The sequence below is a fragment of the Camelus ferus genome, chromosome 13 (assembly GCF_009834535.1).
Source record: "Camelus ferus isolate YT-003-E chromosome 13, BCGSAC_Cfer_1.0, whole genome shotgun sequence".
Taxonomy (NCBI): Eukaryota; Metazoa; Chordata; class Mammalia; order Artiodactyla; family Camelidae; genus Camelus; species Camelus ferus.
In genome coordinates this window covers 840,893-868,446 of record NC_045708.1, presented here as the reverse complement: position 1 = coordinate 868,446, position 27,554 = coordinate 840,893, and the positions used below count along the sequence as shown (strand labels likewise).

The 27,554-nt window shown below is 60.2% G+C and overlaps 1 protein-coding gene across 4 annotated transcripts in view; it reads right to left on the bottom strand.

The window, feature by feature from the left end:
- The window catches only part of PRKCZ (protein kinase C zeta), a 93,464-nt gene that overhangs the window by 32,067 nt on the left and 33,843 nt on the right, over nucleotides 1-27,554 (bottom strand). For 3 of the 4 annotated variants that reach the window (XM_032494965.1, XM_032494964.1, XM_032494967.1), the window contains one exon: nucleotides 346-431. In XM_032494965.1, coding sequence (XP_032350856.1) covers nucleotides 346-431 — 86 coding nt within the window. Of the gene's footprint in view, nucleotides 1-345; nucleotides 432-14,427; nucleotides 14,561-27,554 lie in introns of those variants that run through there. The other variant, XM_032494966.1, reaches the window with a different exon arrangement.

The following is a 27,554-nucleotide window of genomic DNA, read 5'->3' as shown; positions in this document are numbered from 1 at the left end:
CTGGGTTCATGGGAGACCCCTGCAACCAACGGGAAACACGTGAACCCTGGTTCCGTGTCAGATCAGCAGTCTTCTGAATGCGAGCGGGCGGGACCTCAGAGCCCCGGGGCCCTGATGAGGGTTACGTAACAGGGACACACAGGGTGCTTTCATCACGCAGCCGCTGTCTGAGAAAAGGCCGACTGGCACCCTCACGGGCTTGGGAAGCATGTAAAAGGCTCACAGCAGAGCTTTTGTGACACCGGCTCGGAGTGCCCAGCAGAGCCCAGCGCTCGGGGCAGAAAGCTCTTCCCGGGAAAGCAGCACGCGGCTTGCGGACGGCCAGGGGTGGGGGGCCGCACTCACCCTGTTAAAGCGCTTGGCTTGGAAGAGGTGGCCGTTGGCGCGGTACAGCTTCCTCCATCTTCTGGCTCCCCGGCGGTAGATGGATTCTGGACAGAACACGAGAAAGGTGTAAAGAAACAGCAGGGTGGCCCGCGAGCCCAGCTCCCCAACGCGGGGTGCCGCGGGGGACAGGATGCCCCATCCAAGTGGCCGGTGGAGCTGAAATGACAGTGTCCCCCGGGGACTGTCCCCTCTGCTTCCCCTCACCTGGTTCTCTAGTCACCACTGCGGCTGCTGGAGAAGGGGACCCGGGCAGGGAGGACGGAGGTGGGGGCAGCCCCGATGGCAGCCGGGACCACCCGCAGGGACGCTGCCCACCCGGGGTCAGGCTGTAAAGCCACTCGGGCCCTGTGCGCCCTCCCAGGTGTTTCCTTTTCCACCCTCTTTCCCTCCGGGCATGAAAACTGGGCCCCCTTTCCACACAGGTACGTGGCTCAGATGGGCCGAGAGCTCCCGCGACATTTACGTCGGCGGAGGGACCCTGGCTGCCGTGTCCACGGTCGGCCTGAAACGCAGCGCTCGGCCAGCACCACCCACCCCTGCCCCAGACACCGGAGGGAAGTAAAGTAAAACCAACGGACAGTTCGGTTCAATCGCAAGTCCCCCCAAAACGCTGCTTTCCCACCACGCGTTCAGCGACTCAGACTTCACGGAAGGGGGCCGCCAATTACACACGCCGGGATCAAGCGTGTGACCCGCATCCTTCCCCCCAGTGGTTCTAGCTTTGCTCCTTCAAGACGCTTGGAAACCAAAGTACGTGAAAACAAAATATTCAGGATACAAGGGGAAGCTTTGTGCTTTGACAAAGTCCTGCAGTAAAGGCGACTTTCATGGGAGCCATGGAAGTGCCAGGAAAATACTAATGTGGAAACTCTAACGGAATGTTTTTAAAACAAGCAATTACCAGCCCCGCCTGGAACCTGCCAGAATCGGGTCACAGTGATTGCAAAGTGGCTTCTCTCCCTTTAAATGGGAGAGTAAGTGAGAAACCAAGCAGCCCGGGTGCCCCTGGAAGCAGGAGCCCCCAGCTGCCCCAGGTGCCACCGGCGGCCCCTCAGATGCATCGGAGGCCGGGCTGGAGGCCGCTCCACCCTCGCCCGGAGGTCCCACCGTGGGACTCGGGCCAACTCCCACAGCCCACCTGACCCTCGGCTCTAAGGATGCCCTGCTGATGGCAGCATGTGGACGCCCACACCTGGTCCTCCCGCCCCGTCTGGCTTGACTTGGGGGAAGTCTGGCCCACGGGAGGCCTCTGCTCATGTCCCCAGGACTGACCACCCCATGAGAGGCGTTCACAACCCGCAGAAGGAGGGGGAGGCACCAGGTTCTGGCTCCTCCTTGTGCTCAGTGCACGAGCCACGTGAAGGTCTAAAACTGCACCCCACTGTGTAGCCTTCAGATGCGATGAAAGCCACTGGAAATAGGAAACTCAAAGACGCCCTAGCAGAGGCCAAGGGGTATCAGGGAGCCCACAGCAGGCTGGAGAGCTCACCAAGGGGACAGGACAGAGGACCCGCATGATGGACGGTGGGTGAGGCCCCTGTATCCCCAGCGAGAAAAACCCGGACCCTCGCTGTCAATGACCAAGTATGTGTGTCCCCCAAGTTCACATGCCAGAGCCCCAGCCCCCCGTGGGGCTGCATGTGGCAGTGGGGCCCCTAAGGAGGCAACGAGGGTTACTGGCCACAGGGTGGGGCCCCCATGCTGGAAGGACAGTCCTTCTAGACCCCAGAGCTCTCCCCACCACATGAGGACCCAGGGGGGTGGAGGAAGGTCCTCACCAGGAACCCGCCTTCAAGCACCCAGACCTGATTCTAAACTCCAGACCCCTGAGAAACCAGTGCCTGTGCCTGGGCCCGGGTGAGGCCCTTGTGGCGAGGAGACCAGGACGCCTGCCCACCCACGCAAGCTGTGCCCTCAAAGACACGGGCTTAACCAGGAAAATGACAAATTCAGAAGGAAATATAGACGATCTTAACAATCCAAGGGAGAGAAAAATTCTGAAAACACAAAAGGCACTGGCCAATTGGAGGGAGGGGACACATCTGAGAACAGTCAGGTGAGGACGTGTGTCCATCCAGGGGCCTCCCCAAGAGCAGAAGACCACCACCCGTCTGCACTGCCAGCGCACACGCAGGAGGCGGTGTGAGCCATTCAGGACGCGGGAGTAGCGGCACAAATCAACAAGGAGAAAGCAATAAGCACACAGCAAGAGACAGGAGAGCCCCCACCCCAAAGACCCTCGAGGACCAGCGCGCCCAACGTGGCCTGTGCTTGGGGGGGTCTGCTCGGCACCAGACACGCTCATGGAGAAGAGTGCCCGCTGCCCCGCGACCCGGCAGCCACGCTGCTCCGTCAGCGCCCAGGCAGTCGCACGTGCGCGCAGAGACACTGAAGGACGCTGGCAGATGCCCAGGTCCATCGGCAAGAGGACAAATAGCAAACTGCGCGCGCGGCCGCCCAGGAAGGCTGGTCCGGCGCACACCCGACGTCAGCCACACTCAGCAGCGCAGGCGCACCTTCCAAAACCGAATCCAATCACACACTGTCAGATGCCATACTGACGCACGTGAAATGGGCCCTGCGACAGGATGCCCTCGTGAGACTGAAAAACACGCAAACCCGACAATGTATTTGTTCAGGATACGCGGTCGTGCAATGAAAGCGTTCCAGCCAGTGAAAGGCCACGGGCGCTGGGCCCAGTGCGGGGGCAGGGGGACGTTAAGCTCCGTCCCCGGGTCGGCCGGTAAGGGCGCCGCGGCCGCCCCGCTGTGGGCGTCACAGCACATGAGCTGCATGTTCCCAGGCGCCTCTGGTGCTGCATTAAACCACGCGCTCTCAGCGCCTCAGAGACGCAGGGGGAGGGACCAGAGGTGTCCACAGCGATGTGGTTAAACTAACTTCAGATCCTTAGTCTTAAAAAGAGCCAGGGGACAGACAGCACAACAGGTGACAGGAGAGGGGCAGATGTGAAAGTGAAGGGAGAGGAGGGGGGAGGTCAGTGGAGGGCAGACTGGAGGAGGCTATGTCCTGCCAGGGCCCCCTCTGGACGACCCGCCCGGGGGACAGGGGAGCGCGTTTCCAGCACGCAGGACACCGTGCCACATTAGGCAGAAGTGTGGCCTTGCTGTTGTCTCTAGCTGGAGACTGAGCATGGTTTCGGGGGATGGGCTCGGCGAGGGGCGGGATGTGGTGGGTGGTCTCGTGTGTCAGCTGGGCTGGGCCGTGGAGCCAGCTTTGACGGATGTTATTCCCGATGTTTCTGCGCAGGTGTTTCTGCGTGGGGCCCACGTTTGAATCTGGAGTCTGAGGGAGGCAGGCTGCCCTCCCTAGTGCAGTGAGCCTCGTCCGATCAGGTGAAGGCCAAGCAAGCCGGAGTCCTGCAGTGGACGGACATGGGACCTGAAACGTAGCGGCAGCTCTCCCGGCACCCAGCCTGCCGGCTGCCCTGCAGGTTCTGGACTCGCAGCCTCCGTAGCTGCGTGGGCCAGTCCCGTACGACAAGCCTCCTGTGTGTACACACACGCCCTGTTGGTTCTGTGTCTCTGGAGGGCCCAGACTTACACAGGGTCTCAGGTGGTACTTCCACCCACCACCCCCAGAAAGCAGTGCCCAGGTGACTCACAAGGAACCACCAGAGACCGCAGGGTAGCCCTCACTTGTAAAGAAATACACGCTTTCTGTTTTGAAGTAATTTCAAATGAACAGAAAGCTGCAAAGGTGGGCAAGAGAGCTCCCGTGTAACCTGCCTGCGTTTCCAGAGTGAGCGCCTGACTCCCTCCCACACGGTGGGAAGGAGAGAAGCACACGTGTCCTTGGAGAACGTGTGTGTGCAGCACTTCCGAGGGCGGGTACCCTGGGGAAGGCCGGGCTGGCCCCCAGCCCTGCTGCGGGCACCGTGCTTCCACCGCCCCAGAGACCCGCAGGTGGGCCGCACGGCCCTCCGGAGCAGCCTCGGGCCCCAGGGGTGGCTCGGCTGGTCCCTCACGCTGGTTCCCCGGCTTCCTGCTGGGCCATCGCCCGGTCAAGGCCAAGCTCGGAGCTGGAGCCCACTGGACACCCAGAGCCCACCCGGTCGCTTCCCGGTGCCCGAGCTCGGGACGCAGCGCTGGCGGCAGTCGATCCTCGGGGCCCTGCATACATTCTTGCAAACTCAATTCAACGCCCTCAAAGAAGCTCTCTGCTCGTCTCTGGGCTTCTATAATTAGGGCAGCTGCAGGGACCTCAACCAGCCCAGTTTCTATGGCAATCGAGTGTCTTGAGAGCTCTGACGAGGCGAGGAAAACACATTTTAAGAAGGCGCTTAGAGCAACAGGCTGCGGAACAAACCAGCATCCCCCAGGCTGGTGGGCGGGCGTGGGGCGCGCCGGGTCAGCAGGTGGGCAGGGCGGAGCTGGGCCTCTCAGGCGCTTGCTGGACACAGCCCCACCGCCCGGGGTGACCCGCGGCCAGTGCCTTGGGACCACGACGGGGCGCAAGGGCCAGCCAGGCGCCTTCGCGGTGGTTCCAGGTCAGTGACCCAGCCCGAGACGAGGCCAGGGAGCTGGTGAGGGGCCCTTGGGCCGTAGGAGGAGGTGGGGGGGTCCTCGGGCAGAGTGGGATCTGCTGCCCCCAGACCCAGCTCGTCCCAGGGGAGTGGTGTCCACGGGGCCACCGTCCATGGGAGTCCACACCCAGGGGGCAGGGCCCACGTCAGGTTCTCACTCCACGGCGCCCTCACCAGCCACAGCTCCACCAGAAGGCTCCCACTACAAGCTGTATGTGGCCGTCTGAAAACGGGATCTGAGGTTTTGGGTGGGACGCCGGCGTGGCTCGGGGAACGCATCTGGTGCTGCTGCGAAGTCCAGGGGACCCCTGGCTGGGGCCCTGAGGGTCGACGGAGAGTGTGGACACAGTCAAGGCCCGTGGAGCTCACAGCTCGCCTGCCTCTCTCCCGGGACTGGAGTCACCCGATCGTGGGTCTGGCCGCCCACTGCGGGCACCCTGGGTGGTCACCGTGTCTCAGGACGGCCCGGCACTGTCCTCAGAGCCGTCTCAACCAGAACCCACGTCCTCCTCCAGCTCCGTGGGTCATTCTGATGGTGGGGACAGTGCCGAGCAGGTTGCAGCTGGGCCGGGTGGGCGGCCCTCTGTGGGCCTCGACGCCGGGCAGCCCCACCCGAGGCCCTTTCCCATGCGGCTTCCTGCCCCTTGTCCCCACTACTTCCAGGTTGAAGATGTGACTTAAAACTGCTGCCCCGAGAGGCAGGTGAAGGCTGACGCACTGCAGACGCAGAGCTTGGGAGGCCTCGGAGCCACCACAGCAGGAGGCTGGCTGCAAGGGGACGGTGGCAATCTGGTCCTGTCAGCAGGCCTGGCTCCCCTGTTCCTAGGCTGCAGGGGCCACTCCTCTCACAGGAATTGCAGCCACAACACACAGGAGCTGGGTGAGAATCTGGGAGGGTAGCGGCAGGTCCCCCGCTGGCCAGGGTGAGGTCACGTCCTGCCGACTCCGTCCTTGGGGGACCCACTCCCGCATCGGGGACACCAGCCAGTACCTCGTGGACTCCCGGGACACAAGGGGAGATGGACAGAGGGCCCTGCCCTTGGAGCAGACAACAGCAGGATAAATGTGGTGACCAGGGGACTCGGAGGCCCGGAGGGGCAGAGCCCAGGGAAGCAACATGGGGCCTGCAGTCCAAGCCGGGCGGCCCAGATCTCCTCGTCTGCGGGGCCTGAGTCACTTGTCACTCTAAGTCCCGGTTTCCTTGCCGGGAGGAGATGGGACAGGCCACTTCCCGGGTGGCTCCCTGCCTTCCTCACGTGGCCTGCACTGCTGACCTCATCAGCGTCCAGAGCAATCCCAGAAGGGCAACCCCAGTGATGTCATTGCTCCAGGGTGGTCACGTGACCGGAACGACCCAGTCAGACTGCCATGGGGGCAGGGACACAGGATCCAGCCATGGCTGGCTGCGTGGACGAGGCGGGGCCAGCAGAGTCCACACTCTTAAGGATGGTCGTGGGAAGATGGAGTGACCAGGGCCGGGCTCTGTGGGACCCACCCCAAGCCACCGCCTCTGGACACGTGCTGTGGGGGTGTCACGTGGGGGGCTGCCCGTCAGCTGTGGCCACAGTGGTCTGTGGAGCACCTGCCAGTGCCACAGCCCCAGAAGCAATGGGTGAGCGGGTCCAGGCTGAGCCGAGGCCACACCGCTGGGCACACAGCGGAGCCTCCCGCGGAGGGGGTGGGCCAGGACCAGCACCCAGCTTCCATCTCCCTGGGCCTCACGGGTGGCAGGGAGAAGAGGCATGAGGGACCCCCAACACGACGGCCCGCGTGCAGAGCAGCGGGACAGACATGCGTTCCCTGGGCTCAGCGACGCTCGAGGGCTTTTACCCGCTGGACTCCCTTCCTGGGGACCCAGAAGGACACCTGAGTCATGCCCTGTGAAGGTCGGGGACGGTAAGCTCTGTGGACAGGAGAGTGGCCACGTGGGGGGGACGTGAGGGAGACACACGGGAGGGGAGGAACGAGGCGTGCTCTTGAGGCAGGAAGGCTTCCTATCTCCCTCAGGAGAGGCTGGGAGAGGCGGACAGAAGAGGCTACGGACGGAGGAGGCTGAGTCCAGACACTGTGCTGAGACCCCAAGCAAGCAGGTTAACTCACAAAGATGCAGGTGCAAGGGGGACAGGCTCACGCAAAGGACCAATCTGAGGACCAGGTTTCTGACTTTTAAAAAGAGAAATGCTTACGTAAAGAAAGGTCTCTGCTTCCTGGGGGCAGGACCGCATGGCATCCTCCAAGTGCAGCCCAGGGCCCCACGAGCACGAGCACGAGCACGGGCTCGGGGCGACTGCGTGGTCCAGACCCGAGGGCCGGTCTCCGTCACTGCAGGCTGCTGTCCCAGACCAGACGTGCGGTCTAAGAACAGACCTCAGCGGAGCCTGGGGCGCAGGACCAGGGTCGCAGCCTCTAGGTTCCCGGGGTGCAGGCCTTCCAGGCTCTCCGGGGCCGCCCCTCTGTCACCAGACACCGTGCGTGACCGTTAAGAGACCCAGCCCTAAGAGGTGTATTGAGAGGGGGGGCACACACCACAGCCTGACTTTCTAATGATTTTTATCACAAAGATACAAATTTGCTGTGACACGAGTTGAGTTCTGATGAAACAGCTGCCCGATATTGTCACAAAGATATATGTCACAAAGACGCTACAGGAAAACGTGTGCCGATGTCCAAGGAACCTGAAAAGTTCACGTGGACCCAGCTCATCTCTAGGCAGAGGTCTTCCTTCATAGGGGCACTTTTTATAAAAAGCACAAGTCCTGGGGCTGTTCCCCCCGCCGCGCTCGCCCCCCCCCCCCCCACCGCGCTGTCACAGACCCGCCATGCCTGCGGCTCGGAGCCCGGGGCACAGGGGGCTGCATGGGGCGCTGCTGGAGGAAGCACCCGGGCCAGGAAGGCGTGCACCCTGCCCGCAGAATGGGGAGGCGGTGAGGACGCAGCCCTCCACCCCGAGGACAGCCAACAACGAGAACCAGGCCTGGCGTCACGGACGTCCAGTGGTCAGAACATGAGAGGACGCGGGGTCGGGGGGCCGAGCACACGGCAAGGCCCGGCGCCCATGGGTGCCTGACCGGAGTTCAGGGTGACGGAAACAGCCCAGACAGGACAAGCTGCCTCTGTCCACTTGGGACGCTGCAACAGACCCCACAGACGGGCTCCGACACAGGAATACACCTCCTCACAGGCTGGAGGCCCAAGACCAGGGCCCAGGAGGCCCGGGCTCTGGTGACGGTCTCCTCCCGGCTCAGAGACGGCTTCGCTGGCACCCATACGGCAGAGAGAGCTGATGTCCCCTCTTACGGGACACAAACCCCATTGTGGGGACCCCACTGTCAGACCCATAGGCCTCATCTCCAAATATGTCAGGGGTCAGGAATTTGACAGAGAAATTCAGTCCCTAGCAGTCTGTTCCTGGTCCCCCCAAATCCATGCCCTTCTCGCATGCAAAACAGTCACCCGATCCAACAGCCCCCAAATATTAACCCCAGCAGCAGCTCTGAAGCCCCAGGTCTCATCTAAACATCACCTAAACCAGGCAGGGGTGGGACTCGAGGTGCAGTTCGTCCTGAGGAAAATCTGTGCAGCTTGGACCTGTGAAACCAAGCTGTATGCTTCCAAAATGCAACATGGGGACAGGCAAGGGACGGCCACTCAGCTCGGAAAGGAGAATTGGGAAGGAGGAAGAAGCGACAGGCCCCAGCAAGCACCAGCCCCGCACGGCGAGTCCGTCAGATCTTGAAGGCGCAGGAAGAATCTCCTCGGTTTGACGCTCTGGCCTCCAGCCTCACCTGGAGAGGCAGCGTCACCCGCCTGCAAGGCTCTCTCAAGATCCAGAGGAGAGGGGGCTGTGGAGAGATGCACCTAAAACCCGGGTTCCCTTTGAGGCGTCTGCTGAGTCCTACGCTGCAGAAGTTCAGGGCAAAAGGCCAAGGGACCAAGAAGAAAGCAGATGCTAAAAAAAAAAAAAAAAGCCTGGCAGGGATTTCTGGCTGATTCATGGGGCTGAGGAGACAAAAGCTGGAGATCGGGGTCCCGGTGACCCCCATACCTTTCCAGCTGTGATACAGAAAGACACGAAAGGAGGCTTACAGGAGACTGTAAGCCTCCAGTGAATCCAGGTGACGTGTCCACATTCCGGCTGCCAGGCTAAAATCAAATCCTCTCACGAGGAAAATAACACCATTCAGAGCTCCTGCCGCTTTTCAAACACAGTGTCTGATGTTCAGCAAAAAAGGAAAAAGTAAATACCAGGCAGGCCAAGAAGTAGAAGCATTTGACTAAACAGCCAATAGAAACGGACTCACGGGAGGCTCAGGTATCAAATTATACTTAGAAAGTCAGGTCAGGTCTCACCAGGGAGCTGGACCTATGAAAAGCAAGGAATCAAATTCTAAAAATCCTAGGACTTTGGAAATCCTAAAAGTGAAACTAGTCACTGATATTAACAATTCAGGAGACAGACTTAGGAGCAGGTGAGACAAAGTAAGAGGCGGCTGTAGAGAAGCCCAGAGGGGCCAGGATGGAGAGAAGCACCGAAGACAGCAGGGGGCACCCAGACGGCAGGCGGCACCCAGACGGCAGGGGGGCACCCAGATGAGGAGGGGGGCAGCCAGACGTCAGGGAGCAGCCAGACAACAGGGGGGCACCTAGACGTCAGGGGGGCACCTAGACGAGAAGGAGGGTACCCAGACAGCAGGGGGTACCCAGACGGCAGGGGGCACCCAGACAGCAGGGGGCACCCAGACGGCAGGGGGGCACCCAGATGAGGAGGGGGGCAGCCAGACGTCAGGGGGCAGCCAGACAAAAAGGGGGCACCCAGACGTCAGGGGGGCACCTAGACGAGAAGGAGGGTACCCAGACAGCAGGGGGTACCCAGACGGCAGGGGGCACCCAGACGAGGGGAAAAGCCAGGGCAGGGGGAGGGGGCAGGGCAGCACCTGCGAGGACACTGCTGTATTTTAGAAAAGAGACAGAAGACATTGTGCCCAGATCCAGAAAGCTCTATGAACCTCAGTCGGGATAAATTCAGCATGTCCTCCTCTTCTGCAAGGCTGCTGAAATAGAAGGACAGAGGCCATTTTCAAGGCAGCCGAGGAGAAAGAGAAGCATCACCTCTGGGGGAAGGACAGGGCGGGGGCCAGAGAGGACGTGCCAGGGGTGCAGAGAGGTCACTGCCCACCGAGACCCCACCCGGACGAATGTCCTCAAAAATGAAGGCAAGAGGAAGACGCCTGCACAGAAACAAACCGGCCACTTGCCAGCAAGTCTGCGCCCGGGAACTACCGCAGGGAGCCTTTTGGGGAGGGAGGTGGTCCCGGAGGGAAGCGCCCCCGGCATTGCGAGGGCGTCCGAACGAACGCCTGTGCAGAGCAAAGCGACCACGGTGACCGTGGGACGTGAAACGCGAACAGAAACCACACACGTGCCAACAGCAAAAAACCGACAAGGGGGTCACACAGCTGAAGGGGTCTAAGCTCCCTGCCTCACCTGGAAAACAGCGAAAGCAGTGACTCAAGGTCGTTCCAAGAATGTGCCGTGATTTCTAAGGCAGCCAGAGTGTGAAAAAGTCACATACTACTTAACAAAGTTAATAAAAGTTGGGGGGAGGGATGGAAAAATAACACCTGATTAAACCAAAAGAAGGCAAGAAAAGAAGGCGGGCCAGAAGAAAGAACGGTGTGGCCGATTATAAAGTAAATAGCAAGAAGACAGATGTAGCTGCAACTTGTCAGTATGACATTAAATGTAAACGAATTAAATGCTTTAGTTAAAAGACAGGGATTGTCAGACCAGGTGAAAAACAACTACCTTCTTGTTTATAAGAGCCATTTCCAAAATACGATACAGAAAAATTGAAAGTAAAAGGATGGAAAAAACACACACGAACACTAAGCTCCCCTCACCCTGCATGTAGTCAGCCATGTGAATACCAGCAGAGGAGACTTCAACGTTAAAAACGCTTTTTATCTCGAAGAGCAACATTTCACGATGACAAAGTGCTGGTTCAAAAGGAAGACAGTGGTCCTAAATCTGTGCGCACTCAACACAGCACGAAATACACGAAGGAGAACAAAATTATAAGGAGAGCGGTAAATCCCCAAGAGCTTGGTACCTATAGATGTTAAAGTTCTTTTAAAAGGGAATAGAAGTGTGAACTATGTCAGTAAGTGTGATTTAGACCTTGAAGCAGCCTTAACATCACAACTTACTGAAGGTGACGAAAGAAATACACAGTCTGAGCAGCTGGATTTCTGTCTTAAAAATTAGCCCTTGGACCTGACACATTCCCATAAAGGAAACTCTAAGCTCACAGGGCTTTACTGGGGAAGTCTTCCAGATAATTAACGCAGAAACGGTATCAATCTTATGTAAACCTTCCCAAAAGAACTTAAAAAAGCTCAATTAATTTTATAAGGCCAACGTATACCCCCATGTTTAACTCTGAAAAATTACAAAAAAAGAACATTACAGTCAATCTCGCTCATAAACATAGCTGCAAAAATACCAAACAAATACCAGCAAATTGCATCCAGCAAAATACAGAAAGGAAAACACACTGCGACCAAGTACGTGCCCTAAGGGAATCCGGGGCCCGTGCTGCACGCAGAGCCAATCAGCACAGTTCGCCTCCCCGACGGGATAACAACGTGTGTTAAGAGGTGAGGGGAGAAAAGCGACTGATAAAATTCTGCACCGTGCAGGATAAAACCCTCATACAGGAGTAAAACAGAACCTCCTAAGTTTGACGATGAAACTGTGAAAACCTTCTACTGAGATCGAGAACCAGAGGGGGCCACGTCACCGCCTCTGCCCCACGATGGTTCAGGAAGATGAGCAGTGCCAGCGCTACAAGGCGACAGGTGAAGGTTTGGAAAAGTGACAGTAAAAGCCACTCACTGGCGAATCGGTGGTGTGTACAGGAAACCCAGCAGAACGTGCACACAGAGCACTGGGGTTAATACGTGAGTTTACCGAGGCCGCAGGACCAGAGTTCAGCATGAGCAATTCACTGCATCTCTCCACACATCTCTATAAACAAATAAATAGAAAATACGACCATAAAGTAATGCCACTTAAAGCAGCATAAAAACGTAAGTGCCAGTGAGGTGCTCGAACGAGGCCCGTGCAGGGCTGCTACACACAGGGCTGCTCACTTGACAGAAAGAATTTACAGACACACTAAACGCACGTTCACGAATTAGAAGCCCCGATACTGTAAAGCCGCCAGTTTCCCTATGTTGATCTATGAACTCAATTGCAAGCCCAATAAAAAAAAAATCTCACTGAGTTTTGGGAAATTTATAACCAACTGTAAAACGTGTTTAGAAATGGAAAAAGCAAAAAACAGCCAAGATAATCCTGAAGAAAAACAAAGCTGGGGGACCTACACACATGATATTAAAGTTCCTATAAAGCTGAGTTAAAACAGTGTGAAATTGGTGCCAAAGGCCAGTGGGCCAGAAGCCCAGGGAGGGGGCCCCCACAGACCACTTACGACAAAGCTGTCACTGAAACGTGGTGAGACGGGGCAGGTGACCTCGACCCGGGTCTCACCCCCCACCATGTCACTCCCAGGAGCTGCAGGACTGAGGGCAGCTTGTGACTTGGCGGGAGAGGGCGTGTTTGGGGCCAGAGGTCGACGGGAAACTTCAACAGGATACAAAAGGCACTGATCATAGAGCAAGGCTTCATTTTCCATCCGTCAAGAGACAGGCAAGCCTCTGGGTGAGGGAGGGCGCTGGCAGTGCCACATCCACACACACAGAGCTCCTGCAAACCAACACGGCAGGCGCGCAAACGCTGTGATTGTCTCTAAACAACCAGACTTTGAAACAGAGCAGAAGACGTAGAGTGGGTCTTAATGTGTTAATAAAGTCCAACTGCAAAACAAGTTTCTTCTGTAGAGCACAGGGAACTGTATTCAGTATCTCGTAGTCACCTACAGTGAAAAAGAAAATGGAAAGGATTGTATGCATGTTCAGTGTATGACTGAACCACTGCACTGTACGCCGAAATTGACACAACAGTGTAAATGGACTAAACTTCAATTAAAAAAAAACTGACTGCACTAAAAAAAAAATAAAAATAGACACACTGGGGACCACCGGAGCAAGCTGGTGGGAAAACTGCTTATTCCACCGAGACCTTAAAGGCCAAGAAAATGAGAAGACGCTTAACCTCAGGGGTGAAGAGAAGCGTGAATCAGGGCCCCCATCCGATGCCACTGGCGTCTGCTCTGCTATCAAAAAGCTCTGACAACCCAGGGGCCAGGAAGGATGTGGGAGAGGCACGCCCCCACCCCCCACCCGGAGGACCTGGGAGGGATGGGCCGTCACAGCCGTGCTCCTGGCACGTGGCTCCCGGAAGCCTCGCAGTGTCCGCTGAATGCCGAGGGGACTGGCTTCAGGTTGGCGGCCGGGCGTCCAAGGCAGGATTAGAGGACTGGATCATTCAGCCCCACACCTGACACCGGGGGAGGCAAGACGGACCGCAGGTTGAGTTCATCAGCAGTGGTCAATGATTCCATCAATCACTCCATGAGACGTCCGTCAGAACTCCTACACAGCAGGGTTTGGAGGCTTCTGGGTCGGGAACACGGGGAGGTGCTGGGGTGCTCCCGGATCTCGCCCTGTGCATCTGGCCCACCTGGCTGCTCCCCAGTGCTGTTCTCACTAAGCCAGGAAGCCTACGGCAGGTGTCTGCCCGAGCTTCACGTGCTGCTCTAGCAAACGACCAAACCCGAGCAGGGTCCTGGGAACCCAATGCCCACTGGCTGGTCAGAAGCACACGTGGGGACCTGGGGCCTGGGACTGGAGGCTGAAGCGGCAGCTGTTCTGCGGGACCCAGTCCTTGACCCGTGGGGTTGGCGCTGACCCCGGGCAGACGGCATCAGAACTGAGCTCAGCCGCAGGACACCCAGCTGGTGCCAGGCCCGGTTGCTTGCAGGGAAAAAACGCACACAACTCGTGTCAGAACACAGTGCGAAGTGTAAAACCGGTGCAACTACCTTACAGAAATGTTTGTCAGAATCAAATGAAGCTGAATGGACACGCACCCTGCCACCTGGGCGTACGGCCCTCGTCCCGGTGCCCTGCTGGACACCACGTACGAGCCACTTACACGACATGGCAACCAAGCCTCTTCCCCCGAAGTCTGGGGCCCTAGACCGGTGGCCCTGCTCGCGGGGCCGCAGGTGGTCAGTGGGCCACCCTCCACACTTCAACACCATCCTCCCGACCTCAAAGATTTGGGGGGCGGGTCCCCGTCTCTCTACAACATCAACGACCTTGACTGTCCCCGTCCTTGTCTACATCACAGACCCCCACTCCTCAGAACTGCCCACCTCTGAGGACGGGTCCGCGACCGCACCCAGCCCTCCCCTCTGCCCTGATGACGGCCCACCTCCGCGACGCTCCTTCTCGAATCTAAAAGGCCAACAGCTGTGAGAAACACCATTATTTTAGGCGCCACCAGGAAAGAAAAAAATGTTGCCAACTAACCTGGGACACACAGGACGCACCCAACGGCAGAGACGACGGGAAGTGAGAGGTCCGCCCCGGCACTGACGGAGTGGTGCGTGTCTGGGGGCTGCTCCCGGCTCTTCTGAAAGGAAACCATCCTGTCCCTCGCCCCACACGGATCTTTTCCACTTGGGTAGAGATCTGGGGACCTCGACGGGCAGATGGTTGGACAGGAGGCTGGACCCACACATGTGCCAAATTTGTGTAAATCCTGAGTGTGAGGAACAAATCCTAAGAAACAAGGTCTGGGAAAAGGATCTGGACCACCTGAAGCGGGAGCTCAGAGAGGGTCTGCAAAGGCGGGCTTGTCCCAGGCAGGGCTGGGCTCCAGTGGTGAGCTTGGGGGGCGGGGCTGCAGAGTCAGTGTCCCCGGTACCCAGGCCGGTGGCAGTGTAGTGACAGCAGCGAGGGGTGAGGAGGGCGGTTCTCCCAGATGAGCAGCCCTGGGAGGCAGATCCGAAACCAGATCAAGAGGCTGGGGGTCGCCCTAATTCCAGTGGACCCACAGGCTGTGCGGCCTCTCCCTCGCCTTTCCTTCCCCTTGGCTCCTCCCAGCCTTGACCCAGCGCCCGTCACACCTCATCTTCCCCAAGTCCCCAGCCCCTCCTCACTGCCTCCCTGGCCCGAGTCCAGCTTCTCCCCCAGACGCCTAGTGGCATGTGCCCCCTCCAGGGTGCACCCCACCCCTGTCACCCTCCCAGGCCCCACCTGGCCGCCCGTCTCACCTGTCCCCCTTCCCTGGCTCTCGTCCCCACCCCGGCTCCTTGGCCGATGTGTGGTCCCCTCTTGGCCCCCCAGGTGGTCCCCAAATACCTTCCCAATCTTTCCTCCCCCACCTCACCCACGGTTACAGACTGAATGCCTGTGTCCCCCCGAATTCCTGTGTTGGAGCCCTGACCCCAGCGTGATGATATCAGGGCTAGGTGAGGTCTGGAGGGAGGGGCCCCTATGATGGGATTAGTGTCCTAATAGGAGGAGGAAGGGGCCAGAGCAAGGGACCCAGCAGGAAGGAGGCCGTCTGCCACCAGCAAGAGGGCCCCCACCGGAGCCCGACAAACCGTGCTGGGATGGCAGGTGCGGCACCCGGGGGGACCCAGGTGGATACGTCTGAGCTCCTGAGCCACCAGCACTGCCCCCACCCCGCCAGGTCCCTCTCCTTACACCCCACCCTGCAGGGCTGCACTCCCAGCAGCCAGGCCAGGCCATGTGCAGGGAGATGGTTTGAGGGTGGGCAAGGGACCAAGGGCACAAGGAGCCGGTGGCCCCCGGACGCGGCGCTGAGTGTGAGCCGGTATCAGCCCCGCCCAGAGTCGCCGCCATGGTCGGCGCTCCCCCCCCCCCCGTCCGGGCCCCTCCGCGGGCGTCCTGATGAGGGTGAGCCCGCGGGTTACAACTGGGCACGCTTTAGTGTCTGCTGCTGCATACGACCAGCAGGGCAACCCGGGGAGGAGGAAAGGCGGCTAGCGCGCACCCACTTACAGGTGAGCCAGCCGAGGCCACCCAAGGCCAGGCCAAGGGGCTCCGAGAGCTGGAGGTGGCTCCAGGCTCCCCCCACCCCAGGGCCCCGTCTGGCTCTCGTTCTCACCCCGGGAACCCTCCGGCGGGGCCCGAAGCCCCCAACACCAGCGTGCCTGGAAGCACCTGTGGTCAGCTGACGGCCGCCCCCAGACGTGCCCCCGCCCTTGTCCCCGGAGCCTATGGGTGTGCTGCCTTACATGGAAAGAGGAAGTTACGGACCCGGGGGCGGGATTATCCAGGATTATCCGGGTGGCCCAATGTCACCACAAGGTCCTTGTGAGAGAGAGGCAGGTGGTCAAAGATGGGATGACAGACGCCCACGGGTGCCCCCTCATCCCGGCCCCAGGGTCACGCAGGGCACCTCTAATCTCTGGACACCCCCATGGTCGTCCATGGTTGTCAAAGGCACCTCTCCTGCTGCCTCCCAGGACGAGGATCAGACCCTCTGTTCACACTGTCACTGTCACAGTGCCAGCCGTGCAGCAGGTGCTCTGACAGGACCCGACCCAGGGGCAAATGCACACAGTGAGGAGCTCGACTCTGGAGCACCCTCAGGACACGTTACAGGGGTGCGGGGGGATACAGCCCACCCCCTGACATCGCTCAGCCAGCAAGCAGGCAGACCCCACCCCGGGCACCAAGGGCAGGGCAGGCAGCCCGCTCTGCTCAGGTGCGTGGATGAGCCTCAGGGCCTCGCTGTGCAGAGGGCAACGGGCTGGTCCCGACAGCCGCACGATGCATGGCTCCACCTGCAGGACATTCTCAAGATGCCACAGCGTGGAGGTGGACAGAGCTGGAAACCGGCCAGCGGCCAGCAGGGGTCAGCGATGGGGTCACAGTAGGGGGACCAGAAGGGCAGCCCAGGCTGGAACATCCTGCACCCTGACTGGTCACACACGTGATGAATGCAGCCACCGTGGCGACGTGGCAAGCTGTTCCAGACCACACGGTGCAGCAAGTGCCACAACAGGGCCCTGAATTTCTGGCTTCCCAGTGCGTGTGAAGTGACGTTTACACTCTGCTGCCGTCTGAAGTAGGCAGCAGCTTTATGTTGGAAAAACCTATGCACTCACCTTAATTAAAAAATACTTTATTGCTAAAAGTGCTAACCACCACCTGACAACGCAGGGTGGCCACAAACCTTCAATTTGTAAAAAATACAGTATCTGTGAATTGCAAAAAGCAAAACACAGTAAGAGGAGGTGCGCCTGTAACAGAGCCATTAACTCGGCTGCAGCTGGCCGGTCTGCCGCTGCGTTAGCCACACGGATGTGACCGCTGCTCCTGTAATCTCCAACAACAAGGCCTTATTTTAACTGATTAAAAAGCAAACCTTAAAAAAACGAGGCAGTGGAGGAAACTGAAGCGCACACTACCTATTTGGAGGCACTAAAAATGACAGTAAATGTGCTGTGTTTGGTAACACAGCTGTCGCAGGATGCTTGTCTTTCAGAGGTCTCTGCCGAGGCGTTTATGGACCGTGTGATGTCTGGGGTTTGGGGCGGGGACAGAGGGGCAGAGGCCGGTCAGAAGAGGGGATGGGCCTCGGTAAGGCTTCGCCGTCAATTCTTTGTGCTTCTGTAAATGCTCAGAATTTTTCGTAACAAAAAGTTTCTTAAAAAACCCAAGACACTCATTTCTACAGTCTGGTTTTCACTCCACCCCGAGCTGGAGCCCCGTTCCCCGCGCTGCCAGCCCTAGGGGGAGCGGGCTCTGTCTTCGTGAGCCGCGCTCGGGGGGGCCGCTCAGTCAGCTGGGGCTGTCGGCCTGTCTCCCCACAGTCGCACACGCGCGGGGGATGAGGAAGCAGTGACCCCCACGGACAAGCCAGGAAGAGACCAATGAGGAACTAGAGTGAGGCCTCAGAGAGACAGACACAGAGAGAGAGATGATGGACGTGGGGTCTCCCTTCTCTCATCCTGCTGCTGTCCTGGGACCTTGCTGGGGACCAGGGAGGGCCCTCGGCTGCAGACTCACCCCAGGCCACGTGGACAGTGCTGTCCACCCAGCACGAAGGACTCCCGTCCCCGCCTCAATGCCTCACAGCAGCCGGCCAGCTCCTCCTGGCGGCCGTCAGCCACGTGACCACCTTGCCCTAAATCCATTTAGCTTGGACGTGCATTTAGCGAGACCGACATCCACCAGAACAACCAACCGCCGCACTCCGTCCACTCGCAGACCGGCAGGGAAGAGCCCCGTTCTGTTAACAGTGAGCCCCGGGCCAGCTCAGGACCGCCTCCCCCCGGCCCAGCTCCTTTCCCTCCGTGTCTGCACGCAGCCTGCAGGCCCTTCTCCGCAGCCAGGGACAAACCAGGGACAAACCAGCTCCCGGTCATCCGCAGGCACAGAGAGCCGCCTCCTTTCTGAGTGTAAACAGCGCTGGGCCAGTGAGAAGGGGCAGCGTGACCACGACACCCAAGTGCACGTGCACCTCTGAAGCCACGTGGCAGGAAAGCCCTCGGTGTACAGGAGACTGGCACCGGGACGGCACCTTCCCACGAACGCGGGGTCTTCAGCGTCCTCGCCGAAATGGTGCCATGAGGTCGGCACACACACTGAGGCTGCTGCCGATTAACGGGAATAAACCAGAGCTCAGTCTGGGCGAGGCTGGCCATCCTCGACTGAGGAAGTAACTGGACGCGGCTCACCATGAACGGGGGCTGCGGGTGGAGCGTGAACACCTCTAACCCCGAAGGCTACTCCCCTACTCGGAAGATGGTGCCTGCGCACCTGCCCACGCCTGCCTGTCCACGAGAGATCCACCGTCCAGTTCTCCCTTTCCTGGTCCTCCCAGGTCCTGCCAATCTTTTCCCAGCACTGGACTCCTGCCCCTTTTCCCTGACCCTCTGCTGCCACTGTCTGGCCCTGTGGGCAGCAGTGGGCTCCCCAGGCCTGCTGACCCCACCCCAGCCCGTCCAGCACAGAAGGACCTCTGTCCATACTCACACCACATGGCTCCTACCTCACAACAGCTGCAGGACAGGCCCCAGCTTCCCTCTCCTCCGCCGCGTCTCCAGCCTCACCGGGACCCTCAGCGTCTTGAGCTCCGTCCACAGCAGGCCCAGGTGTGCCTCATCCCCTCCCCGCCGGGACAGTCCCCTCCCTCCCCCTCCTCTCCACTTACATGGCTCGATGCGCCCGCAGGCTCACCTGTCTGCACCCTCTCCCCTCTGAAGCACAAACTCCATGCGGACAGGTGGTACCATCCTGGCCCTTCAACCAGACACAGTCACCACGGGGCCATGCACACAGGAGGCCCTGAGGAGCAGGCAGTCCGTGATCGTTAAGTCCACCATCTTCTCCTGCTGCTCCGCGTAAGTGCCCAGCATCCCCAGGCCGCTGTGCCCAGCCTCACGGCTCTACGGGGCCCGGAGCCCAGGTTTCAGCCACAGAGAACGTACCCACGTGACCCCAGTTCTGCTGTTGGGCTGCTGACCGCATTCAAGCCCCTCCTTTCCCCCATATCTTGGGGAGCTGATGAGAAAGCCCAGATGCCACCACCTTTGGTGCCAAGGGAGGTTCACACCCTGACACCCGGCCCAGCTCACCGGCTTCACCCCAGCCCCACCACTAAAACCCAGGCTGCCTCCCTGAGTCCTCTGGGACCAGCTCGCGAGCCCACCCTGCTCTCCCCCAAGAGACTCACGACGTGAACAAGGAACAGCCCAGATTACGAGGTGGGGGAGATGCCAGGAGCGCAGACACCGGGAGGCACTGGGCACCCCTGGCCGGGAGCAGGCAGTGTCACCCCTGGTCCTTGTCCACACAGCCCCTAATTTACCCTCCTCCTAGACAATGCGTTCCTCGAGGGCAGGAGCTGTACCCATATCTGTCCTCACCGCGGTCTCGATGGACAAACAGCGCTGACTTTTAAGCACCAACACCTCCTCGTCTGAGGGCCCCAAGGGAGCAGTGGGTTCCCACAGAGGGGAAGGCTTCCCTGAGAAAACGACTCCTTCAGTTGTCGTGATGTTAAAGACTCGTCAGGGTGGCGTCAGTCGCCGTGAGGGCTGGGGCGGTGGGTTCACAGCGCACGGGGGAGGGGTGGGGCAGGCCTGCGGGCATCCCCTCTCCATCAGCCAGCAGCACGCACCCCACTTCCTTTGAGAGAAGTGTTGCCCCCCCAGACAGAGAGGCCTCCTTAGAGGAAACCAGTAAAAGCAGCAGTGGGGCTGGGCCGGCTCGGCCGCGCCTTTGTTTCCCGACCCTTTGCGGGGAGGGGGCTGCGTTTTTAGATGTCTTCTCTGCAAAGTTGTAATAAAGAGGAAAAAAACACAGCAGTTTCTAGGAACCTAGAAGCAAACAAAAGCCCACTTCAGACCTTAAGGAAAAGAACATAAATTCAAACAAATCCTGGGGCAGAGCAGGGGGAGTGGGTGGGGAGGACCCACTTGGGGACCAACCACGCCCTGGCCCGTCGCCCTCCTGACCTGGGGGCCCCACCCAGAAGGACGCCCCTGCACCCCCAGGCGGCTAGGCTGTGTCAAGAGGAAAAGGGGAGGAGCGGGAGAAAGCTGGACTGGTGTTCCAAACCCCCGTCCACAATCTTCCCTCATGAAGAGGGTCCCACGGGTGGGACGTGAACCCTGTGCGGGACTTCCCTGAGTCCCGTCGGCAGGCGCTGACCCTGCTGCGTGCTGCGACGTGTCTGGGACACGCGCGTCTCTGCCTGTGTCAATGCTGTGTCTACTCTGTGTCTACTGCGTATCTATTAAGAATCGGCTCCGCGTCCCTTACTACCTGGGACGCGTCCGCCACGTGTCTGCTCTGTCCCCTCTGCCTCCGCCGGGTATCAGATGCTGGTCCAGACTGAGGATCCACTGGGAGGCAGGCTCTGACATCTCCACTTCCCAGGCCGGCCAGCGGGGCTCGTGAAACAGCGGCACGGTGAGGACTCCAGGTCTGTTCGGTATTTCCAAAGCCCGCCGGAGCCTTGAACTCCAGGTAACAGAGCAGCAGACACGGGGGGGACACAGTGGGTAGGGAAACATGGGCTCACGCAGAGGTCCCGGGGCCCGCTGGGGCCTGCGTCTGCGCACAGCTGCCTGCCAGGGCTGCTCGGGGCGCGGGGTTGGGGGGGACAAGCAATAGGGCAGCTGTGAGCCCTGCTAGGGGAGGACCGCGCAGAGCACGGAGCAGGCGGCGCCAGGCGCTGGGCCTCACACCGGCCCGGCAAGGCCGCCACTCCCAGGGTCAGGGAGCCCTGTCCTGGGTCCTGCAGCCACTGGTGACACAGGCCACGCTCGACCGAGGTCATCTGACTCGTGGTCTCAACAGCTGAGCTAGAAGGAATGAACGAATGAGGAACGAACAAATGAATGAAACACACAAGCTGAAGGGAGAACAAGGAAATAGGAAACGAGCCTCAGGCCCCCCCGCCCCCCTAGTGGTCCCCACGGCCTCACGGCCAGGGCAAAGGAGAGAAGGGGACCCAGGGCCACCCTGGGGGGGGCGCCCACTGGCCTCCCTCTGGTTACTGGACTCATCTGGTGCGTTTTTTTCAGATTTCTCAGATCATGTTTGAGAGTCAACAGAGCTCTAGTAATTAAACACACAAAAGGGGCCTGCTTCTCCTTGAGACGAAGGCTTTCGAGAGGTTTTAAGAATTTGCTGGAGGTGGGGAGGAAGCCCCGAGGTCTCACAGCTAAATTCTGACGCAGGGTTTATGTGCTGCTGTCAGAGCCCTCTAGGACGGAGAATCTTTTCATGTCTTTTTACCAAAGAAGTAACTATTTTCTCAGTGTCTTACTCTTTAGAAAGTCAGACCCAAGGAAGTCGGGGAAGTGCCAGGAGCCCCGGGCCTCCGGGAGGCAGCCAGCATCACGGGGCAGCCTCTTGCCACGCCCCCACCCCCACCGCCTAGGAGTGTTGCGAAGATTACCCACCAATAAGGCACATCTCGGGGACACTGTGGGTTTGGTTCTAGCAAGTATAAAGCAAATGTTGCCATGAAGTGAGTCACACACACGTCTGGATTCCCAGGGCCCATGAAAGGCACGTGCACACTCGCCTGCAGTCCACCCCCTGCGCCGCAGCTTGGTGTCCGGAGCCCGAGTGCACGCCTCGCTGGCGGGAAGCGCGGCCGGCAGCAGGCTGGCCCGTCTTGCCGCCGCAGGGCCTTCCCCGATGCGGGCCCTGCGCTGGTGGCTGCAGGCTGGGGCGGTTTCTTCACGCCAAGACCACAGCGATGCCCATCACGAACACTGGCTCTCCCTTTCCTGAGTCACTGCTCGAGCAGGCGATGCTGTTTGATTGCACTGTAGTCACAGCAGAACTTCCTTCAAAATCGGAGTCAATCCTCTCAAACCTGCCGCTATTTTATCAACTAAGTCTATGGAACATTCTACATCTTTGCTGTGATTCCAACACCTTTCACAGCACCTTCCCCAGGCGTGGCCTCCACCTCGAGAAACCGCTTCCCTTGCTCAACCAGAAGCACCTCCTCCCCCCCGCAAGTCCTACCTAGGCTGCAGCGACTCAGACCCACCTCCAGGCTCCAAGTCTCAATCTCGTCCCCTTGCCGTCCCCACCACGTCTGCAGCGACTTCCTCCTCCAAAGCCTTGAGTCCCTCAAAGTCATCCATGACGGCTGGAATCGACTTCCTCCAAACTCCTGGGGCTGTGGATGCTCTGAGCTTTCCCCATGAATCATGCCTGCTCCTTGTGGCACCTAGAGTGGAAAACTTTCCGGAAAGGACTCACCGACGACCTTGCCCAGGCCATCAGAGGAGTGTCCATGGCAGCTGCAGCCTCACGAAATGCATTTCTTGAACAATAAGGCCTGAAACTCCCTGATCCCTGGGCCGCAGAAGGGATGCTGTGCCAAGAGGCACGGGAACAACGTGAAACCCTGTCTGTCACCGAGAGCTCTGGGGGCCGGGTGCCTTGTCGACGGGCAGGAATATTTCAAAAGGGATCTTTTTTCTTTTTGGAGCAGGTGGTCTCGACAGTGGGCTAAGATGCTCAGTAAGCCACGTGGCAAACAGGCGCGGCCGTCCAGGCCTTGCTGTCCACGTGCGGAGCTCAGGTGGAGGAAACCTAGCGTCATCCAGAAGGGCCCGGGGTTTTCAGACGGTCAGTGATCACCGGCTTCCGCTCCAAGTCGCCAGCTGCTCGAGCCCCTAACAGAGAGCCAGCCTGTCCCGTGACGCTGTGAAGCCAGGCGTTGACTCCTCTCCAGCCGTGAGAGTCCGAGAGGGCATCTTCCTCCAACGTAAGGCTGTTTCGTCGACACTGAAAAACCGCTGTTCAGTGGGGCCACCCTCACGCACGACCCGAGCGGGATCTCCTGGGGAACCAGCTGCGGCTCCCACGTCGGCACCTGCTGCCCCACCCACACTGCGACACTGTGATGACGGCTTCTCTCTCTCGACCTCATGAACCAGCCTCCGCCGGCTGCAGGCTCTCCTTCTGCAGCTTCCTCGACCCTCTCAGCTCCTCAGAACCGAAGGGGCCAGGGTCTTGCTCTGCACGAGGTTTTGGCTTCAGGGAAGGTTGTGGCTCGTTTCACCCTCTGGCAGACCATGAAGTTTTCCTCCGTATCAGCAGTAATGCTGTTTTGCTTCCTCATCGTTTGAGGGTTCACCAGAGCAGTACTTTCAATTTCCTTCAAGAACTTTTCCTTCGCAGTCACAGCTCGGCGCAGCCTTCAGCCTGCCTCGACTTTCAGACCACCTCTAGCTTTTGATTTAAGGCGAGAGACATGTGACTCTTCCTTCCACCTGACCACCTAGCGGCGGCTGTAGGGATATTAACTGGCCCAATTTCAACCTTGTTGTGTCTGGGAAGAGGCAGGCCCGAGGAAGGGAGGGAGATGGGGAAGGGCTGGTTGGTGGAGCAGTCAGAACACAGAGTTATTAAGCCCACCATCCTAGACGGGCGTGGTGCATGTCGGCCTCGAAGAATTACAGCAGTAACATCCTAGATCACTGCTCGCACGATGCGGCATGATGAAGTCTGAAATGCTGGGAGAATCACCAAACGTGACAGAGACCCCCTGAGCCTCCCGGCAGCGTCGGACAAGGTCGTCCACAGAGGGGACGGACGTGGCGTTCAGACCTGTGGGCAGAGCCCTGGGTGTAGACCCCAGGCCTCGGAGACCAGGGAGGCGACCGGCCGGGAAAGCGCGGCTCGGGCGCCGGGCTGGGGACGGAGGGGAGGTCCTGACTGACAGCTGGTGACCTGGGCGAACGGGATGAGGGGGTGACGAGCGAGATGCACCAGCACGAGAGCTGCTGGCTCCGTGGGCCCCTTGGAAACTGCAGGCAGCCCCCCTGACAGACGTGTTTTCCATATGGCAGATTTTGAAGTAATTATAGCAAAACGGCCTCTACCGCTGCAAAATGAAATTAACCAAGGGGAGGACTGCCGTGGGAGCGGACGCCCAGCCCGGGGCTGCGCTCGGCGCCTCCGTGGCCCCTGGTCGGGATCGCCGGCGGGGAAGACCCTGGGGACACTGCTCCATGACAGGGGCTGGGGGCGGCTCGCTGCTTCCAGGTGCAGGTCCTGAGCTGTCTCTTCCCACATAAAACATCCCTGTGTCACGTTCGTCACTCTGAAAATGCGTTTCAAGGTTTTTCTGCTCCTTGGCAAGTAATCCGCTTCAGCTGGACGTGGACAACTGACGTTCAACTTAATCGGAACAGCAAATGGGTCAGACCCAGGGTTCAGTTCTGGGAACGAACGCCTCGCAGGCTCACAACATGCACGACAACTAACGGATGACCAGAGACGCGTTCGCGGCCCCTCACCTCCCCTTCGCCTCTCCAGGTGGGTCCTCTGACCGGCCACAGTCCCCACCCCCAGGGCCTCTGCACACGATGCACCCCCACCAGAGGGACCCCTCCCTCCGCCCGCTCCTTCCACGGCCAGGCCCCCATGTCCTCTGAGCCTCCCCCGAGGGGACGCCCTCTGCAGGCCCCCTGGGCCCCGGCATGGGCCACGCCCTCCCCACATGGTGGTCCTGTCTTGGCGCCGCTTACATCAGGTACAACTTGGAACTTTGAATTATCCGTCTGTCTCTGCATGTCTGCTCCCTAACAAGGCGAGACTGGGAGTGTGTCCCCCAGGTCACAGGCTCTCCCCGCATCGGCCCGGCCCTGGCATCCAGGGCCCATGTCCATACTCGGGGAGGGAGGAGGGGGGGGTGGCAGGACCCAGGAAGGAAACCAGGAGGCCACGCTGAGGCCCATCATAGCGACACAGCAGCTCTGTCGCAGGCTACGTGTGCTACAATTCCACGACTTAGCGCCCTGGCTCCTGGGGTGGAGGTGTCACCGCCCGCCCTGTGATGAGAGGGTGGAGGAGCTTCCGGGGCGCGTGGAGCCGCGTGGCTCCAGGAGCAGACGTCCCAGGGGAGGCCGGAGGCACAACGGGTGGGTCACACAGAGGCAGAGTGGCACGAGGTTCAAAGCAGCAGGAGCCTGATTACTCGGGTGATGAGCGCGACCACGTGGCCTGTGGATACGCGGGCACAGCTGCGGGTTCCACCCCGGCTCAGGCTCCGGCTCCGCACAGACGGTGGAGACCAAGCCCTGACTCGGCGGGAGGCCAACCAGAAGCATCAAGGGCGCACGCACAGGGGTTCTGCAGCTGAACGCGGGCTGCGGCCCCTGCGCCCACCCAGCAAGCCGACCAGGCCTCAAGCTCCTGCCTCCCGGGGCGCTCCCTTCACGAGAAACAAGAACGGTCTGAAGATGAGGCCCACAGGGCTGCGCTCCAGCGAGAAGCTGCGGGGCCCTCAGGCCCCTTCCTTGGGGGCCACCTCCGGGGGCGGGTGGCGCAGGCACCCGCCACGCCTCCCACATCCCACCCCCACCCCCACCTCAGTTTGTTCCAGGCTTCCCCTAAGTCCCCGAGGGAAGCCCAGAGAACCTGGGGCTCCTTGGAGCACAAGGTGACATAGCCTTTCACACGCAGGCGGTCGAGAGTCCCCACAAACCCGAGAGGCAGGAGCCTCAGCCCCTCCCAGGATGAATGAGAGCTGGAGCCCCTGCAGGTAGGTTCGCCCTCCAAGGCCACCAGCTCCTGAGAGGGCGGGGGCAGCCTGGACCTCCCCGGGACCCACCTGTCAGCCTCCCCCTAGGCAGCAGCCCCGGGGTGCCCGGGAGGGTCCCAGTCCACCCCAGGGCCAGGGGCCAAGGCTGGTCAGGGTGCCACACCCCTTCCACACTGAAGGGTGAAGGCGGGCCCAGGAGCTGGGTGGAGGAAGGGCCCGTCAGGGCAGAGCTCAGGACCTTGGGCAAAACGGAGGAGGAGGAAGCTGCTCTCTCCCTGGAGGAGAGCAGGACTGGGAACAGCAGGAGGGCGTCGCCCACAGACCCAGGTTGGCCCCTCCCTGCTCCACGGGGAGGAACAGGCTCCTCCCCTGGGGGGTCCACTGCTCCTTGTCTGGGCTCTAAAGCCCCCTGCCCTGCACACAGCGAGCCGGCTGAAGCTGGGAGTCAGCCTGCTGCCCCGAGCCCCCTCGGGGCGCACGGGTACCTGGCGGTGAGCGAGGATGCTGCCCAGCGACGTCAAAGGCTGGGCCCCGGGCCCCGGGCCACGCAGCTTGGACTAGAGCCAGGTTTCTCCCAGCTCTCTCCAAAGACAGCCTGGGGTGGGGCGGTGACAGCAAAGGAGAACTCCAACATCCTGTGTGCGACAGAGCGTCCCATGGAAGGTGGCTGCACCGATGTGACAAACTGGGAGGCCACCCAAGGGAATGGGGACAAAGGGGTGTCCGGTAGGAGATGTGGCCCTCCAAGCCACCCTGGTTGATGAGCACATGGACCTCGGCACCCGGCCCAGACACTGAGTGCCCTCGAACTGTCCCCACCCGGGATTACCTGGGGCAGGCACCCTCCCACCACGTCCAGTTGTGCCTGCTGCAGCTCTGAGCACACGCAGGTCTCCAGAATGGGGGCGGCTGCTGCAGGCAGCTCTGTGAGACGCTGGGGGTCCCCAGGGCCTCCCAGCACCGTTTTCACTGCCCACATGCCTGGAAGCCTGGCAAGGACCAGAGCCCTGGGGCCCTCAGAGGTGTGGGTTCTGGGTGCCCAACACTGACAGCCCCCCTGGATAGGACTCTCTTCTGAAGACAGAGGGGTTAGGACCCCAGGGTCAGGAGCTGTCCCACGACACTGGGCCACTTCCAGGGAAACCGGCTAGAGGCGGCCCCTCAACCCCCTCACATCAAACACCCAGACCGCACGGTCCTCCCAGAGAGCCAGGGGCTGGGGTCGCTGCCCAGGCCACGGGGTCCCATGACAGGCAGCGTTGAAAGTCACCACCGACTCACTTCTGCCAGGGCTGCACCTGGAAGCCCCACGCGGAGCGGGTGGGGTCCTACCCCGAGGCAGTCAGACCTGCCCGTGGGCACCAGAGGACCGAGGAGGGCACTGAGCTCCATACCCCAGAGCGAGGCCAGGTCTACAGGAGTGTCTGAGGGGAGGTCAGGAGGCAGCAGTGATCAAGTTGTTTGTACCACCCACACCCGTCTGCATAGCACCCCACTGTCTACACCTGTCTCCCCTAGTCCACACGGCTTCCACACCTGTCCACACTCGCTCACGCTGTCCACATCTGTCTCTGCAGCATCCACGCCCACC